Source organism: Leuciscus leuciscus (assembly GCF_965113295.1).
Source record: "Leuciscus leuciscus genome assembly, chromosome: 16".
NCBI lineage: Eukaryota > Metazoa > Chordata > Actinopteri > Cypriniformes > Leuciscidae > Leuciscus > Leuciscus leuciscus.
In genome coordinates this window covers 37,396,740-37,413,668 of record NC_138740.1, presented here as the reverse complement: position 1 = coordinate 37,413,668, position 16,929 = coordinate 37,396,740, and the positions used below count along the sequence as shown (strand labels likewise).

Below are 16,929 nucleotides of genomic sequence, written 5' to 3'. Positions count from 1 at the left end.
TTTTTGCGATTTATAACGAATGCTTTTGTCATTCCTACACTTAATTAACTGTATTTTATGTTATTTTATCTTTATGACACATCTGTTTTAAATATTTCATGTTGTAAAACATACGAGCGTTGTTTTAAAGCTCTCTGGGTCTTAGGATACTGACAGTCTAGCCGACCAATAGAATCGCCCGAAGATGCAGCGTTCAAATAGTCCGCCCAAAATTCTCTGCGCTCATTGGCTGCTGGGTTCCATGTAGACGCCGACCATTGGTTAGACTCGATAGCTTGTCCTGCACTTGAATGGTTGTTGCTGGGTTTGTTTTGACAGGGTTGCCAAGGGGTAGAAAATGTAGTACAAATGCATTCCTCTCTTGTTCATTTTTGTGATGAGTTTCTGTGTCTTCTGTGTCTTACAATTAAAATGTTCCCTTTCTCTTCAACATTCATTAAACAAAAAGTGAGATATCAACATATTAGCTGAATGTTAAAGCAGATGCCATATGTAATGAATTCTGATTCAGTTGTTATAATAAATTGACGCATGAAAGGTGAAAATATTCCTTTAGATCAGAGATATGACTATCAGACACATCGAAGTATTTTAGTTATGAATTATTATTTATAGTACTATAACATTACTACTATAATAGTAATAATATAATATAAGTATTAAAATATTATTTATATATTATTTATTCAGGAATTTGTAAACTTCCCCTTAAAGCTTAATGTCCGTGATGGAATAGGATCTAGATGTTATAATATTATAATTTATTATAATATAATTGACATTTCATCCTTTTAATGTCTCGTTTTGCGTTGTTTTCTGTTTTTCAGTTTCTTCTTGAGACATTGAAATGGATTGTATAAGAAAGTAGTCCCTTACAGTACAATCTACACTCAAATCCGCCAGAAAAGTAGTCCTTTTATGACACAATTACCGAATTCACAATCATTTCCATTGATAAATAAACATCTGACTAAATCTACATTAACTTCTTGTGCTTTTTAGTATTTCTAATCGCTTAGAATTTATCTTAATATGTTTTTATTTATAAGAAAATGTTTCGGTGGAGGTTTCTGTTCGCGGTGAGGAGGTTAGCGGAAGGTTCTCCTTCCCTTCTCAGTCTCCTCCTCGGAAGTAGACGTCCGTGTCTATATTCCGTTCATTTTATTTTTCATATCAGTTTGGAAATTTCCCTTTTAGATTTTTAAAACCCCAACCAAATTTCACGGCAAGCATGGAGGCGAAGCAGGACGCTTAGAAAGATGACTGATTCCTATTTGCTCCTTTATTTTACCTCAATTTAATGGACCGGATGATCTGCGTTTCCCACAACCTTGCAGGGGAGGTAAAAATCTAACCGTTTCTAAGAGATTTTACAAACAAATATCACCATTTCGCTTGTTTAAACCAGCGTGAATAGATATAAATATACCTTTAAAATACTAAATTAAGATTTTTGGTGTAGTTAGGTGTGTGGAAGTGCATGTTTACTGATCTATTACTGTGTAGCTTGTCAGCTAACACTCATCAAATGTAAACTGCGTCAACACCATTAACATTTCATACTGAGCTGCTGATATGGGTTTTGTCGTGGTTAAAGTAATATTTAACACTAAACAGTACGGGTGTTGTACTTATATACACCAGTATTACATTTAACGTTATGAATATGATGCTTAATCAATTCTTATTATCAATTGTTTATTTTACTCATTATGTGACAATGTCCTCAATTTAAATGGCAAGTGAACCCATTATCATCATCATAATCAATTCAGGGCTGATTTATCATAATTATTATTATTTTTCTTCTTGATTTGGTGTTAAAAAAAATTAAACGCTTTTATTTTAATCATAGCAATCAGTAACGTTAACTGCAACAACAGGAATAACAATAATAGCAATATAAGTATATGTATAACTGCTATTGTATGATGATTGTTATTAAAATGTAATTGTAATTATAAGCAGTGTGGATAAAATACTAATAATAAACATTAATTTATTCTAGACTTTGTTTTTAAATGTGATTAATAATAGACTTAATAATAAAACAATTCCCAAGGCAACCCAGACGTCCCTTGTCATTTCTGAGCGATGATATTTGATGTGTTTTTGAGCTGTTTTGTGTTGTGCGCTCAGGTAGCTGTATCCAGTGGGGAGGTAGGCTGTTCCAGGGTGTGTGATGAAGTTCACCCAGCCCTTGGAAAGCCGGAAGCTGTCATCTCTTTTAGAGAAGGCAGTTTCTAGGGAAGCCAAACTATGGAAGGGTTACGTGCCAAAGAAACCTACCAACCAGGTGAGACAGTCTGTCAGCTGATATCTCTGGTTTGTTAGGCATGACAACACACTGTTTACATAGTGGGAGGCCGATAATTTAAGGTACTTTCTGTCCAGTTACAATGTGAAAGTAATGTTGTCATCATCATTATCATGTACTGTAATTTGTAAGCCTGCGTTTCAGAAGATCCCTTAAGATACTGCAGTATGCATTTATGACTTGCTTTATAAATCCAGAATTTTGTAGACACACAGAGGCACTGGGATGCAGTTTTATTGAGGCTGTTTTATCTCCTGTTGTGACTATATGGTGCTTTTGTGTCTGTTACACGCACACATGTGCCAGTGTCTGAGGTTTGCTATCTAAACTGATCCTGATGGGAACTGTTGCAGTTTTATTGTGCATACAATGTGGGTTTGCATTTAGTTTGAAGTAGTAATTAATGGAAAAAAAAAAAGCATCTGTGCTTTTGAGTCTACTCGGATCGACAGTAAAAACGGGTTTGGTTTAGATTGTCAGTATGGGTTGTTTTGTGTTTGATTGAATATGTTTTTATTGTTTAGGATACAGATATTTCCCCTGAAAAGCGTGATGAGGCCGTCCGGTGGTTGAGGGATGTGCATTCCCAGCTGAAGCTTTATCCAGAGACCCTCTGCCTGGCCATCGGCATCCTGGATCGCTTCCTCTCTGCCATTAAGGTAATGTTTAAAAACATCTGACTGGTCAAGGTCTTCTGTCCCAGTCAATGATTATGGTTTTATGGCATTTTCCATTATACAGCTGTCCATAACAGGTTTTAGCTGTGTGTTGGCTGGTGTAATTGCAGCCCATGATAGGTACTTCACTTAATAACACCCTATTTTAAGAAACAATTATAATAATGTTCTCCCGTATTGATTTAGCTTATTCTTAGTATTGTGTGTGGCAAATACTGCAGCTCTTATGATACATTTCATGTGATATTCCACATTTGTAAGGTGCTTAGGATTAAAGCAAAGCGTGTCAGGTGCATTTAAATTTATGCATGTATGAATTTTATGCATTATAATTTATGCATGTCATGCATTATAATGTCATGCTTTTAAATTTGTGCATGTTTTGCATTATAATGTATGGATTTCAAGTTTGATTCGCATAATTGCATTTATGATCATATGTAAACTTGTGTGCAGTGAACATTAATTTACTCCGTTATAGAACTTTTACTGTTATGTAATTGCTTTACAGATAAAAGTAAGTTAACTATTTAGCTTAGTGGTTTTATTATACAACACTGAATATCTTTTGCTCTCTTGTCTTTGTGCCAATTTCTTTTAGAACATCAGAAAACGTTCCTGAACATTCAAGGGCTGCAGAGACAAATCTAGATTTTTTTTTTTGAGAGAGAGAGAGAGAGAAAGTGAAACTGCCTTCTCAGTATTTTTAGATGCAGCTACATGGCACTCACTGCACGTCTGATTAGTTCTTGTGCTTTGGCATTCAAGTGAACAGGAAATAAACACAGGACGTTCACATGTGTGTGAGAAACATTTGCCCTTACCTGTTTGTGACAAATCTTTATATATTAAAGAGTGGGATATGTATCCAGACAACAGATTACATTAAATTAGTCCTGAAATCCCCAACAGACTTTTAATCTCCTTTAGAACAAGATTTGATCAATTGTTGTTCACTAGATATGTCGCATAGGTCACACAAGATTGACTTGCATTTTCAAGACCCCCCTTTCCATTAAACACATTTTATTGGACTGTCCCACTTTTAATGCAAGTAGACAACATTTTTATGTAGTAAGCTCACTTAAGAACTTGTTTAGTGAAATTTTACCCGAAAAGAGTTTAGGATATTTATCATATGTTAATGTAAAACATCTTGTATTATATTTCCTGCTGTTTTGTTTTTCTTTTTTATTGTATTTAAGCAACTCTTGTATTTTTTTGTAACTCAGTTTTTGCCATGAAGAAAGCCTCAGATGCTGACATGGCATAAAAAAAAAAAAAACATTATTACTACTACTAACTGTTGTGACAAACTCTGCATACACAATGAGCAGTGCACGAGATGCATTATTGCAGTACCGTCATTATTGCAGTACCTTCATTGACCAATCTCTCTCTCTCTCTCTTTTTCAGGCCCGTCCTAAGTACCTGCGCTGTATCGCCATCTCTTGTTTCTTCCTGGCTGTTAAGACCAGCGAGGAAGATGAGGTGAATGAAATATTAATATGCCAATCTACGATCAGAGGCACTAGAGCTGATGCATGGTCAACTTCGGTCATCATGGCTCTCTGTGGCTTTATCTGTTTGTGTAGCAGTTAAAACTGACCATGTCACGAGGGAGGCAAGATATAGCCCTTTCAAGTCTAAAATCAGCCCCAGTTTGATGACCTTTTAGTAAAAAGTGTTTTTACTGAGACTGAAGTATGACAGAACATTCCCATCAGCTGCTTCATGAAAGGACAGACAGTGAGACATTTTCTGTAGGAATATGACGACTGCGATTTCTGTACTTGTTTCTACTTAAAACGCCAAAGATGGACTAATGTTTAATCCGATTATTTTCTGGCAGCCCTTTAAAGTCATTTCTGGCTCGAACTGACCATGTGATGTGGCTTAAACTTAATGAAGCAATTACCAAAATGAGTTCAAAGTTATGCCATTTCTGTTAGATTTCAAGCTTGTTTGTGTTTTAATAATTCTGTGTGTTTCTGTGGCTGTCTCTGTGTGTGTAACCGTTTATTGTGTGTTTTTGCAGCGGATCCCTTCGCTGAGAGAGTTGGTGTCCAGCAGCAAATGTGGCTGTTCTCCGTCGGAGATCTTGCGGATGGAGAGGATTGTTCTGGATAAGCTAAACTGGGACCTGCACTCCACCACCGCACTGGACTTCCTTTACATCGTGAGTGCACTTTCTCTCTCTCTCTCTCTCTCTCTCTCTCTCTCTCTCTCTCTCTCTCTCTCTCTCTCTCTCTCTCTCTCTCTCTCTCTCTCTTTCTCACTCACTCACTCACTCACTCACTCACTCACTCACTCACTCACTCACTCACTCACTCACTCACTCACTCACTCACTCACACACACACACAAGATGCCACCAAACTTTTGACAGATGCCAAACTCAGCTTCATATATATTCCTGGGTCTCAGCCAGACTTCCATACCATTACAGAAAATGTCAGTTTATCCCAGCACAAGTATGTCTCTAAGATGTTACATAACGCTTCATCTGGTAAACATGTTTAAAAAATCTGTTTGACATGCATTTAAAATCTCAGACATTTTAAGGAAATTTTCTATATGTCTAACATTTGACAGGAACAGTCTTTGACTTATTGCAGATGAGCAAAAGCTAAAAAAAATACATCTTTCCAATGATAAAAAGCACATCAAATGGACATCTCATTGATGTGTGTGTTCAGTGAGTCGGCAAATATGTTAGACGGTGCATGTCAATTACAGATGCATAAATCTATATGGTAACACTTTACAATAAGGTCTCATTTGTTAACATTAGTAAATGTGTTAGCCTAACAATGAGGAATAGATTTTCACAGCATTTCTAAATCTTAAATGTTAATGCTTGTTAATAAAAATACAATTGTTCATTAGTTCATGTTAGATCGCAGTGCATTAAAAATGTATCTAAATGTTGAAGCTAACATTAAGATTAACACTGTTTATTGTTTTAAGTGTTGTTTATTGTTAATGTAGCGCATGAAATTCATGTTTTTGTAGTTTACACAGAGACAATAGCGGTATCTTTTCAAAAACTTGCAATCTGAAACCTGTTTTCGAAAGTTTGTGTTTTCAGGCCCCCAAAATGCTGTTGTCGTGTAAATAAACTAGCAAAAAGGCTTTTAAATGAAGACAGTGTTGTGTAAAGTCAGCCAACAAAAGTAGAAAATTAGATGGATGTTGCTGCTAGCAGTGAGTGAGAGAAATGAATTTAGATTCGATTTTCTTCCTCATGTGAGCGTCAAAGAAGGATCCTCTTTCTCGGCACATTGAGGTTTCTGTTCATATCCAGCTCTCCATGTGGGGCTGAAGGACTGACAATTAATCTGATGAAGTGCTGAGATCCAAAAGAATCTTGTTTTTTAAAATCATTTTTATAATCTACCCTTTCTCTCTGTGTAGTTCCATGCGATGGTTCTGAGCTGTAAGTCCGGGCGGCTGAACGTGGCGTTGTCGGGTCTGAACCCGTCACAGCACGTGGCTCTGCTCACCCAGCAGCTCTTCCACTGTCTGACCCACAGTGCACTGCTGCAGGTGCGCGGCTCATTACTGTCCCTCGGCCTCATCACGCTGGAGCTGGAGAAACTCTGTCCTGATTGGCTCGCTCTCACTGTCGACCTGCTGCACAAGTTACAGGTAAGAACTGATGAAGTTCAGTGGCTCCAAATTGTGTTTGAATACATTATGATGTATGATTCATTTAAACTCTTCCGGGATGTCAAACGTTAGTGAAACTTGTCCATACGGTCCAACGAGATGATTTCCATGTGCATCTGGGAAATATACAGTATATAGAGTTTATTGTGGGGGTCAAAATATATAATGCAATGCAATGATGTTTGAAAGATGAACAAAAGTTTTGTTTCTCAAAAGTCTGATGGATCATATTTGATACATTTTAACATGATTATTCTGGATGCATGGATAATCAAGTAAACCAAAGTTGCAGTTCATCTTGACATATTACTAACAAAAGGGAAGTTATTGTTCACTTCATAAAACTCATTAAAGATTTCACCGCAAAAAGACATGTGAACCACGACCTGAAGCTAGACGTCTTTACAGTTATACTAAAATTATAAACTATAGATCAGATGACAGAGGACATGTAGCAGATTTGATCATGTCAATCATTTAGAGGCCGTGCAAATAGGGTTGGGCGGTATTACGGTAATATCGGATACCGCGGGATCTTAAAATAGCACCGGTATCAGTTTCAATACCGTCATTACCGGCACTTATATAGCCTATAATATATATATAATTTATTTATTGCCTAAAAAATGCTTATGTGTGGTTGCAGTTTGGCAATATTTCTGGTTCCAACCAAATGAGAAGGGAGAGGCGGTAAATACTGACGAGGCAATACCGCAAGAGATGTAAACACCTCTAACGTCGCATCTCCGAAACAACCGCCCACTCACTGCTGCCAGGATACATAAGCGCATTAAGTTTCGTATTTGTTAAAATATTATAATGTTATTTTTTCCATCTTTGTTGATTATGAAAAGTGAACAGCACAAATAAGATGGGATGCATCGGGTGTCAGACGATTTGACCACTTCAATAAATTTAGTTTTGTAAAAGGCCTCTTTAAAACGAATTTCGTTTTGTATAAATTGTATCTAAATTTTTATAAAATTTTCATCAACCAAACGCCTGGATTTAATATAATCATGACATGATGAGCATGCCGCTGTCACTTGCATTGAAATCTCATAAAAAAGGCTATGCCTCACAGACATGACAAATAAATAAAGCTTGAAATTTCTTTAAACGAAACAATTAAAAACGAAAGAAATAGGCAACTCACTGATTAGGCTAAGTAATCCATGATGTGCATTTCTCTCGTTCATACAGAGATGCGATCGTCAATTTCATTAAAAGAAACAATTCAAAACGAAAAGAAATATAGTCTGATTAATCAATGGTGTGCATTTCTCTCTAGGCGCGTTCATACGGAGATGGCGATCGTCAATTTCTTTAAACGAAACAATTCAAAACGAAAGAAATAGGGTACTCACTGATTAGGCTAAGTAGGCTAATCCACGATGTGCATTTCTCTCTAGGCGCGTTCATACGGAGATGCGATCGTCAATTTCAGAAAACGAAACCATTCAAAACGAAAAGAAATATAGTCTGATTAATCAATGATGTGCATTTCTCTCTAGGCGCGTTCATACGGAGATGGCGATCGTCAGTTTCTTTAAACGAAACAATTCAAAACGAAAGAAATAGGCTACTCACTGATTAGGCTAAGTAATCCACGATGTGCATTTCTCTCTAGGCGCGTTCATACGGAGATGCGATCGTCAATTTCAGTAAACGAAACCATTCAAAACGAAAAGAAATAGACTAGCCTACCTCTCTGTAATCCATGATGTGCATGTCTCTCTATAGCGTTCAGATGCCGATCGTCAATTTCTTTAAATGAAACAATTCAAAACGAAAAGAAAAAGGCCACTCTCTGATTGTGTAATGATGTGCATTTCTCTCTATAGGCGCGTTCACTACAGAGATGGCGATCGTCAACTTCCATCTTTGCAGAAAAGTTTTATTAATAAAAATCAATGGACACGTGTCACCGGATTACAAAGGCACTTCTTGCTTGTTGCACGCACACAGATATAATGTTGAATAATGGTGGCCTCCGGCTCATAATAACAGTTAATGCCGTCGGCCTGACTCAGACACAACGTGCAGGGGTTGGGCTTGATTTTTTTTGTTGTTGTTTTTTTGCCCGATCTGGCATTCAGTTTCTGAACGGTGTAGGCACAAGCCAACAGTTTGGTGACGCCGTCTGAGCCCATTATGTCATTTTTAATTAGTCACGGTAATACCGTTTACCCCGGTAAAATAGGGAGGCGGTTTGACGGTTTCAAAATTCGAATACCGCCCAAGCCTACGTGCAAATTTTATACTGTAGTATTTATAGGGTTAAAAGAGTAAATTGGTATTGAACATTGATTGTAAAATGAAGTAATGTAGATTAAGAGTTTTTAGAGGGAGGCCAGATCCAAACATATCCATTAAACAAATGCATAAAGTGGTCAGAAAGATCACGTTGGTCACATTGACGTGGAGACCTAAACAACTAAGAGCCGCTACACGTTAGAGCCGCACTAGCGGACATAATCCAATCTCGCATGCTTGGGTTTCTGTAGACTCTCTAACCCTTATCATAACTCAGAAGAGGCCCGGTCATTCACTTCTCCAAACAAACTCCGTTATCTCTGCCAGCAGCGAGCTCAATGCCAAACTAAAAAGACAGACCTTTAAAAGTCATACATGTACAAACTCATGAAGAAATCCCCAAAGTTCAAGTTTACGGTTTCATGTAGCTTTAAAAATACAGGTTCAGTAACTAATACTGTCAACACCAATGAAGCAGTTTTAAAATATGAATGACTATGTATGTATTGAACATTGATGTATTTTTATATGATACACACCATCATTAAAAAGTTTGGGTTTGGTCAGATATATAAAAAAAAAAATGTATTTGAAAGGTCTCTTCTGCTCACCAAGCCTGCATTTATTTGATCAAAAATACTGTAAAAACCGTAATATTGTGAAATATTATTAGAATTTGAAAGAACTGTTTTCTATTTGCATATATTTTAAAATTTAATTTATTCCTGTGATCAAAGCTGAATTTTCAGCATCATTACTCCAGTCTTCAGTGTCACATGATCCTTCAGAAATCATTCTAATATGTGGATTGATGCTCAAGAAACATTTCTGATTATTATCAATCAATTATCAACAAACATAATCAACAAAAAAAAATTTTTTTTAATGAATAGAAAGTTTTAAAAAAGCAGCATTTATTTGAAATGGAAATCTTTTGTAACATTATAAATGTCTTTACTGTCACTTTTGATCAAATTAGTTTGTCCTTGCTGAATAAAAGACTACTGACCCCAAACGTACAAACAATAGTGTAATATCTGATATTATATGTGCAACCACACTTTTCTTTGATGTAGAACTAATACTAATAATATGTATTTTTCCGCTTCCTCTCTTTCAGATCGACAGTTCTCAGCTGATTGGCTGTCGAGAGCTGGTTGCACGTTGCCTGTCCACACACACGGCTTCCCTGCCTCCTAACACTGTGTACATCTGCCATCCCCTGCTGAACGCCCCGGGGCCTCGGGACAGGGGATTCCTGCCCGCCTGGCACGTGTCCCCCGCTCCGACTGCACCCTCTGACCCCAACACCACCCACAACCGTTCAAGCAAGTCCTCGGCCAAGCGGAAGGTGGAACACATGGAGGTGGACGAGTATTTCGATGGGATCAAGCGCCTGTACAACGAGGAGAGTCCCCAGGAGGGGGCGCTCATGTGTACGGGCCAAACAGCGGGAGGAGGGAAGCAGAACGCTGGCTCCTCCCCCTGCCCGCCTCTCCAACCGGCCAGAGAAACCTAGAGGAAGAAAATCACACAACCACAGCAACCGTGTTCATCAGTTCACCTCAGAGCAAGAGAGAGGCCAAAAATACTAACAAAAAAACATTCTGTGCATGATGCCATTTCATAACCGTTCACTGAGCGTACACATAAAAGGCTTTGAAAAAGCAGAAAAAAATCTATATATAAAGGAAAAATGTTTGCAAAAAAAGTAGGAATATTTTTTCCTCTATCTGTGGAAACTCGTATAGTTCCTGTTTGTCTCTTTTTATGTGTATTTCTTGCCATTTATTTCTGTAACTTTCACTGTCCTTTTCTCTCTTTTTGTCAAACACAGCCCTCAACATTTCTGAGTGCTCTTATTATATATATATATATATATATATATATATATATATATATATATATATATATATATATATATATTTGAAGGCTGTGGTAAAAGTGGCATTTCTGAACACATTATATTAGTTTTGTACAAATTTACACTTCACAGCTGGATCTAATTGCTCGTTGTGATGTGTGTGTGATCATTGAGTGAGTGAGTGTGTGTGTGAGTATTTGAAGGGTGATAATGTCCCTATCACTTCCTTAAACTGAGCATTAACGATGAGCTGGTGTTATCCGTGGCATTAGATCACACATGGCGTGACTTAGTTAGTTGAACTGTTTGTCGCTTGTTCTAAACCTAGTAATATAACTGTTATATCGTGTAGAATTAAATTCATAAGATTCTGAACTAACATAAAAAGCTTTAGACCTTCACCATTCCTTTGCTGATCATAATAACCTCCATGCGCTGTTCCTGCCGAAAGCTTTCTCTCGTGCTCTGAGGTGCTGATGACAGTCCGGGACGCTGCTGAGAAACCTCCCAAAGCTCAAATAAATGAAAACGTACTGAACTGCTGAAGTCTGTGATGTCACTTTTTTCTCTCTCTCTCTCTCTCTCTCTGTGTGTGTGTGTGTGTGTGTGTGTGTGTGTTTGTTTGAAGAAACAATACTGTACTCTTAACAATGAAATTGATATTTTTACTGAGGAACTCATTGCACTCACTAACAAAAGGGAGAACTGAGAGGTCATGGTTGTGATACACAGGTCATGCTTTTACGTCATCTTTTGTGTTCCGTATGTGATTTATGTGCTTTAGCTGATGGATGATAGTGAGTTGCTGAAGAAAATGTGTATTCAGTATCTAAAGGCAAGTAAGTGGAATTAGAAATGATTAGCTATTTATTCAAATAGTAATGTGTTAAATTACTAGAACTTATGTTTTATATAATAATTTCAAGCAGACGCAAAAGAATTGGCAAGTTGGAGTTGTGGTTTGTTGCAAAAGAAGTGACATGCTTATTTCATACAATGAAAAGAGGATGCTGCAGGATATTTTTCCATAGTTAACTGATTTTTAGTTCATGAATGTTTTAGTGGATGGAGTCAGTTCTCAAGTTCACACAGGTGTCCTAGAAGAGGAACCACAGGTTCATTGCATATACTATGAACATGTTTTTGTTGAACCACCTTTTGTCTTCATTTTATAGTTTAGCAGTTAAAAACAACCATTGAGCGAAAAGTTTTCCCTGAAAAGTGCTTGTGCATAAAAAAATAAATAAAACCCCCCCGTTTTATTTATTAGCTTACTAAATGCTACTTGATTTGATATGTTGTTTGTTACTTAAAGTAATGAAATTCATAAAGGGGTGAATTCAGGTTGATTGGGACTGTTTTTGTCGTGTCACAATCAACCTGAATTTTCCCCTATTTTCACTACTCTCATGTGTCCAAACACTTCAGGTACACTGTATACTTGTGAAGTTTCTGTCATTACATAATAAAAAATAAAATAAAAAATAGGCTACATCGGTCATCCAACGTATTTATACGTATATAAAATAACATTTAATGAAGTTCTTGTATTTCATAATATATGCTACTACAGCATATTTTAACAGTAGTAGGCTACTTTAATAGTATAAAGCAGGTTGTTAGTATTGTAATTATTCATCTCTAAACTTCAAACCATAGTTTTTGAAGATAGATAGATAGATAGATAGATAGATAGATAGATGAGTGAGGTGCACAGGTTTCTCAGCACGCAGGTATGCAGGTGGAACTGAGAGAGAAACCCGTGGGCGGAGTTACAATCTCAACAGCGAAACCGCCTGTCAGGTCCTTTGACTCCCTTCCTTCAGTTTGATTGTGCGATAACCCGAGAGGGATTCACACAGCATGGCCACAGACTTCACTCAGGAATCCGTGCTGCGCTTCGTCGTCAACAACGGCGGGAAGGTGCGAAACGCGGATTTATTACATCACTACAAGCGGTTTTTGAGAGAGGACGAGGACAGAGAGCAAAACCGGGAGTTATTTAAGAGGTATGTGAACTCCGTGGCGACTGTGAGGCAGGAGGAGGGGGTGTCTCATGTTATACTAAGGAAAAAATACCGTGTGCATCTCGGAGACATCGCCACGAACCACGAGCCCGAGCGACAGAAAGAACGAGACTCCAAACCAGCGGCGAGCGGTAAACCACAAGCTGATCTGACAATCCCAACTAGTGTTGAAATCTTGCCAGCTGCTGGTATTATCATCCCCACCACCACCACCAGCAACAACAACAATAATAACAAGGATTCTACTCCCACTTTTGAGAAAGCAGTCAAAACTTCATCACCACATGGGAGGGAAAAACCTGCTGTTTACACTTCCTCTGCAGAAAAGGTGAACAACCCCTGCCATTTAAAACCAACCCCATCTGACACCGACAGTCGCTCGAGTGGGAGCGGCCAGAGCTTTGAACAGCTATGGGAGTCAAAAGCAACCAGGGAGGCAACAGAGCTGGAACACAACAGTGTTTACCTCGCCAAACCAAGACAATTAGGGGAAGCAGATGGTTGCGAGCAGTCCTTCGCCGCCCCTGCTTACTATGAGGTGAGATTGTCGCCTGCAGTTGAAAGGAAAAGTTTGGATGCAAACACGTTTGAGGTTCACGCCAAACACTCAACCGAGCCTGTCGCCAAAGCATGGCCTTTGCATTCAACCCTCGGACAGTCTCATGTATACAACTCGTCTCCTTGTCTACTGGACCGCCCTGTTTCTCCACACATACACTCCCAGGCGTACACTCATGCAGGCCTGAGCCAAAGCAATGATAGTCTACTACGGCCAAACGGAGGGTTTAATGGGTTTCCGATCCAAGAGCAGGATGAGTATGAGTCTCAGATGCATGGCTTGCCTGAAGACGGTCCTCCTGTCCATGCAAGTGCAACGTATCTGCAGCTCCATGGGCCTTCAAGTCTATCCTCTAGTCGGGATAGCATCTCAATCCCCTCTCCTTCTTCTACTCCACCTGATACTGGCTGGCCTCAAGATTTTGGGCGTGAGGATCAGTCCATCGATCAGGGACTCGGAGGACAAGACGGGAACGATGTACGTGCTTTCCTGCGTCGCAGACAGGAGGCAAGGATGCTGTCCCAACTCCACCAACCGAGTCGAAACATCTCGTCCCTGCACCACTCGACGGGTCACCTCGATGACGGGGACTCCAGAACATCTTCACGAAGCAATTCGCCGGAAACTCATTACGGACCCATCGCCCGGAGGTTGACGTCCCGTCTGCGGAGTCGCATGTGTCGGAGTCTCGGAGAAGACCTGGATCAGTCGTTCCCAGAGGACAACATCTCGGCACGACACAACCGTCTCCAGCGGTTGTCCTCGACTCTAAGCATGGGCAATTTAGTCAGCGCGTCCTCCAGCCGAGGACACAGTTCCCTCTCATCGCCCGCTGGATCCACACAAAGTTTGCACGATGGGTCGTTCAGCAGAAAGCATTCGCCCGTCCCTCTTGACTCCAGAGAACACAACTGGTTTGTCAAAGCAGCCTCAGGCTCTTGGACCGACATCTACGCCCTCTTACGAGAGGACCCGAATCTCCTGAGCAAACGAGACTTCATATCCGGCTTCACCGTCGTCCACTGGATTGTAAAACATGGCGACCATCGCGTCCTGAACACGCTGTGGTACGGAGTCGACAAACTCGGGCTGACTTTAGACGTCAACGTGAAAACTTTGTGCGGCTACACACCGCTTCACCTGGCGGCCATTCACGGCCACAAGAAACTCATTCGGCTCCTGGTGCAAAAGTTCAAAGCTGATGTGCGGATACGGGACAGCAGCGGGAAGAGGCCGTGGCAGTACTTGAGCAAAGACGAACACCGGGACATCTTAGAGATTCTGGGTGCCCCACAGAAACGCATCAGCGGTTGTCCAGCAATGCCAGAAAACCTCAGCGCAAGATCTGCCACCACAAAGGTGAACGTCAAAAGACACACGTCTATTGCAGCACTGTTCAAACACAAGTCTCAACTGATGGTCAAGTCTAGTCCAGAAGCTTTTTAGGGGCTAGATTTTTGTAAGGGACTTAAACACTTGCTCATAATGGTGGCACTTTTTTTTTGCTGGTGTAAAAACACTGTCACTTCTTCTTTTTTTATGATTAAAAATATGGCAACTTGCATTGAATGGTACAATGTTTTTCTGTTTTGTTCTTGGTTTGTAACTCTATATGTCCAAAACTTGAGTGTTTTCTATGAATGTCATTTATATATTGGTGTTTTGAAACTCCCTTATGAGGCTGATATTAAATACCTCTCTTATAATATGAAAGCATTATGTTAAAGGTATAGTTGACTCAAATAAAACTTTATTTGACTGTCATTATTTACTCACCCCCATGTCTTTCCAAACCGCTTTGACTTTCTTCTGTGGATATCAAAAGAAGATATTTTTTTTGCCAATGCAAAGAAAGTCAATGGGATCCAGTGTTGTTTTGGACTCCACTGACTTTCGTTCTAAGGAAAAAAAGTAGTTCTTGAAAATATATTTGTTCCACAGAAACTAGAAAGCCATTCAGGTTTGGAACGACATGAATGTGAGTATAGAATTATCATTTTTGAGTGGACTTTCCCTTTAATAATTCTTGTCTCACTGTTTTGCTTCATACTAATACAAACTGGATTCCCACTCATGTTGTTTCAGACTGAGGATCATCTAAATATGTTTCTGCTCATAACAAGTTCTTCATTTCCTCCTCAGGGACAAATTTGCTTCAATGCTCTGCAATTGTTTTTACCCTTAAGCTCTGCAGGCAGTGGAAGCGGTTTGTGCCCCTCGGTGCTTAATCTAGGAAACTATGCAGCTCAGATATGTCCCATTTCAAACTCATTTAGTTTACTCTCTTGATTTTTGTGTTGGGATTTTGCAGTTGGTGTCTGTCTTCCATGAGCTCACGTTGAGTTGCACACACACGTTCCAGCACTGCTTGTGTCCATGCTGAAAACCACAGATAAGCTCTTCGCTGGTTTAATATTTAACTCACTTTTCCTCCTTATCTTAAAACGTTGCATGAGAGATAAAGGAAAAACCTCTAAATTCCAACTCATTTGGAAGAACATTCCAGTCATAACTCGCAGACCTCCTTGAGTGTTACTTGAGCAGCAACCGGTTGAGTTTTCTCTTTGCCTTTTCTCTCTTTTTCGTTTTCCCGAGTCATTTTGTGGAGCAAGTTAATGTTCATGTTGGAGTTCTAAAGGCTTGATGATTTGCATGCTGAGCTAAACCTGTTTTTTGTGTTCTGTCTGATCTGAGAGCGGTAGAAAAACAGAGTTTGGGAAGAGAGATAAGCGTGACCGCACTGGTGGAGTTGTTTTTTTGTTTTTTTATCTCTCCCCATCACTTTATTTCTTCCATAGAAACATCACTGAGCGATCTATGTCTATGCAGTGTTGTGTTCGCTGACATGTTTGGACTTGTCACAGGGAGTGTTGGCTGTGAGTCTTTACATAATATTTACTCGTTATGATGCACCTTTATGTTCCAGCTTTATTATTTTGAATAAAACACAGACTTTGACCATTGTAAAACCGTCTTGAGCTTTGATTCAACAGCATGTGTGTTGAGATGCATTAATATACAGGCCAATCGAATTGTTTGACCTTGAAATCAAGCAAATTTTTTCCCAGCTTTTTCATTTCAAAGGCAAACAATTTCTCTGGTACGTGCCACATATTCAGATTTTGACTTTTTTCAGACTTTGAATAATTTTGAGGCACACAGTAGTGGCCAGACGTTATGCTCAGAGGGAATTTTTGTTTTTAATAACCCTATAGTTTGGCGAAACCATCAAAATATGAGGAATTTATATATTTAAAAATTATAATTTTTTTAAATAGGAGGACAGAACAAAACACTAAACTTGGTTGAGGTATTCGTCTGGAAACTATTTGGATAAAAAGGCAAACTACAGCTGCAGGTTTTATTTTATACGCAAACAACAACAACATAATCCGTTATTAATATTTCATTGGTTTTCTCGTTTTTGCATGTGTTCATAATTTCTCTGTAAGACAGCCTGGCCAAAACATTGTGTTTTGCACAATTTTGCATGTTTCATTGCGTTATAAAACAATTGACTTCAAGCACAATATGCTTAGAAAATCTTTAACAAATTT

At 38.9% G+C, this 16,929-nt stretch overlaps 2 protein-coding genes across 2 annotated transcripts; both read left to right on the top strand.

Moving 5' to 3' along the window:
• Nucleotides 1-1,102: 1,102 nt before the first annotated feature.
• ccni (cyclin I) lies at nucleotides 1,103-11,324 on the top strand. The gene is made up of 7 exons (XM_082140018.1): nucleotides 1,103-1,342; nucleotides 2,140-2,296; nucleotides 2,842-2,976; nucleotides 4,411-4,485; nucleotides 5,033-5,173; nucleotides 6,412-6,645; nucleotides 10,043-11,324. Exons 2-7 carry the CDS (start codon nucleotides 2,183-2,185, stop codon nucleotides 10,439-10,441), a joined length of 1,098 nt encoding a protein of 365 aa, XP_081996144.1. The 5' UTR covers nucleotides 1,103-1,342; nucleotides 2,140-2,182; the 3' UTR covers nucleotides 10,442-11,324.
• Nucleotides 11,325-12,590: 1,266 nt separating this feature from the next.
• On the top strand, nucleotides 12,591-16,341 carry sowahb (sosondowah ankyrin repeat domain family member B). The gene has a single exon (XM_082140641.1). The coding sequence runs from the start codon at nucleotides 12,650-12,652 to the stop codon at nucleotides 14,816-14,818; it is 2,169 nt and encodes a 722-aa protein (XP_081996767.1). The 5' UTR covers nucleotides 12,591-12,649; the 3' UTR covers nucleotides 14,819-16,341.
• The last annotated feature ends 588 nt before the right edge of the window (nucleotides 16,342-16,929 follow it).

Coding starts and splice junctions, on each gene's coding strand:
- sowahb (XM_082140641.1), top strand. CDS start 12,650: ATGGCCACAGACTTCACTCAGGAATCCGTGCTGCGCTTCGTCGTCAAC.
- ccni (XM_082140018.1), top strand. CDS start 2,183: ATGAAGTTCACCCAGCCCTTGGAAAGCCGGAAGCTGTCATCTCTTTTA. Junction 2,297..2,841: donor CAAAGAAACCTACCAACCAG/GTGAGACAGTCT, acceptor TTTATTGTTTAG/GATACAGATATTTCCCCTGA. Junction 2,977..4,410: donor GCTTCCTCTCTGCCATTAAG/GTAATGTTTAAA, acceptor TCTCTTTTTCAG/GCCCGTCCTAAGTACCTGCG.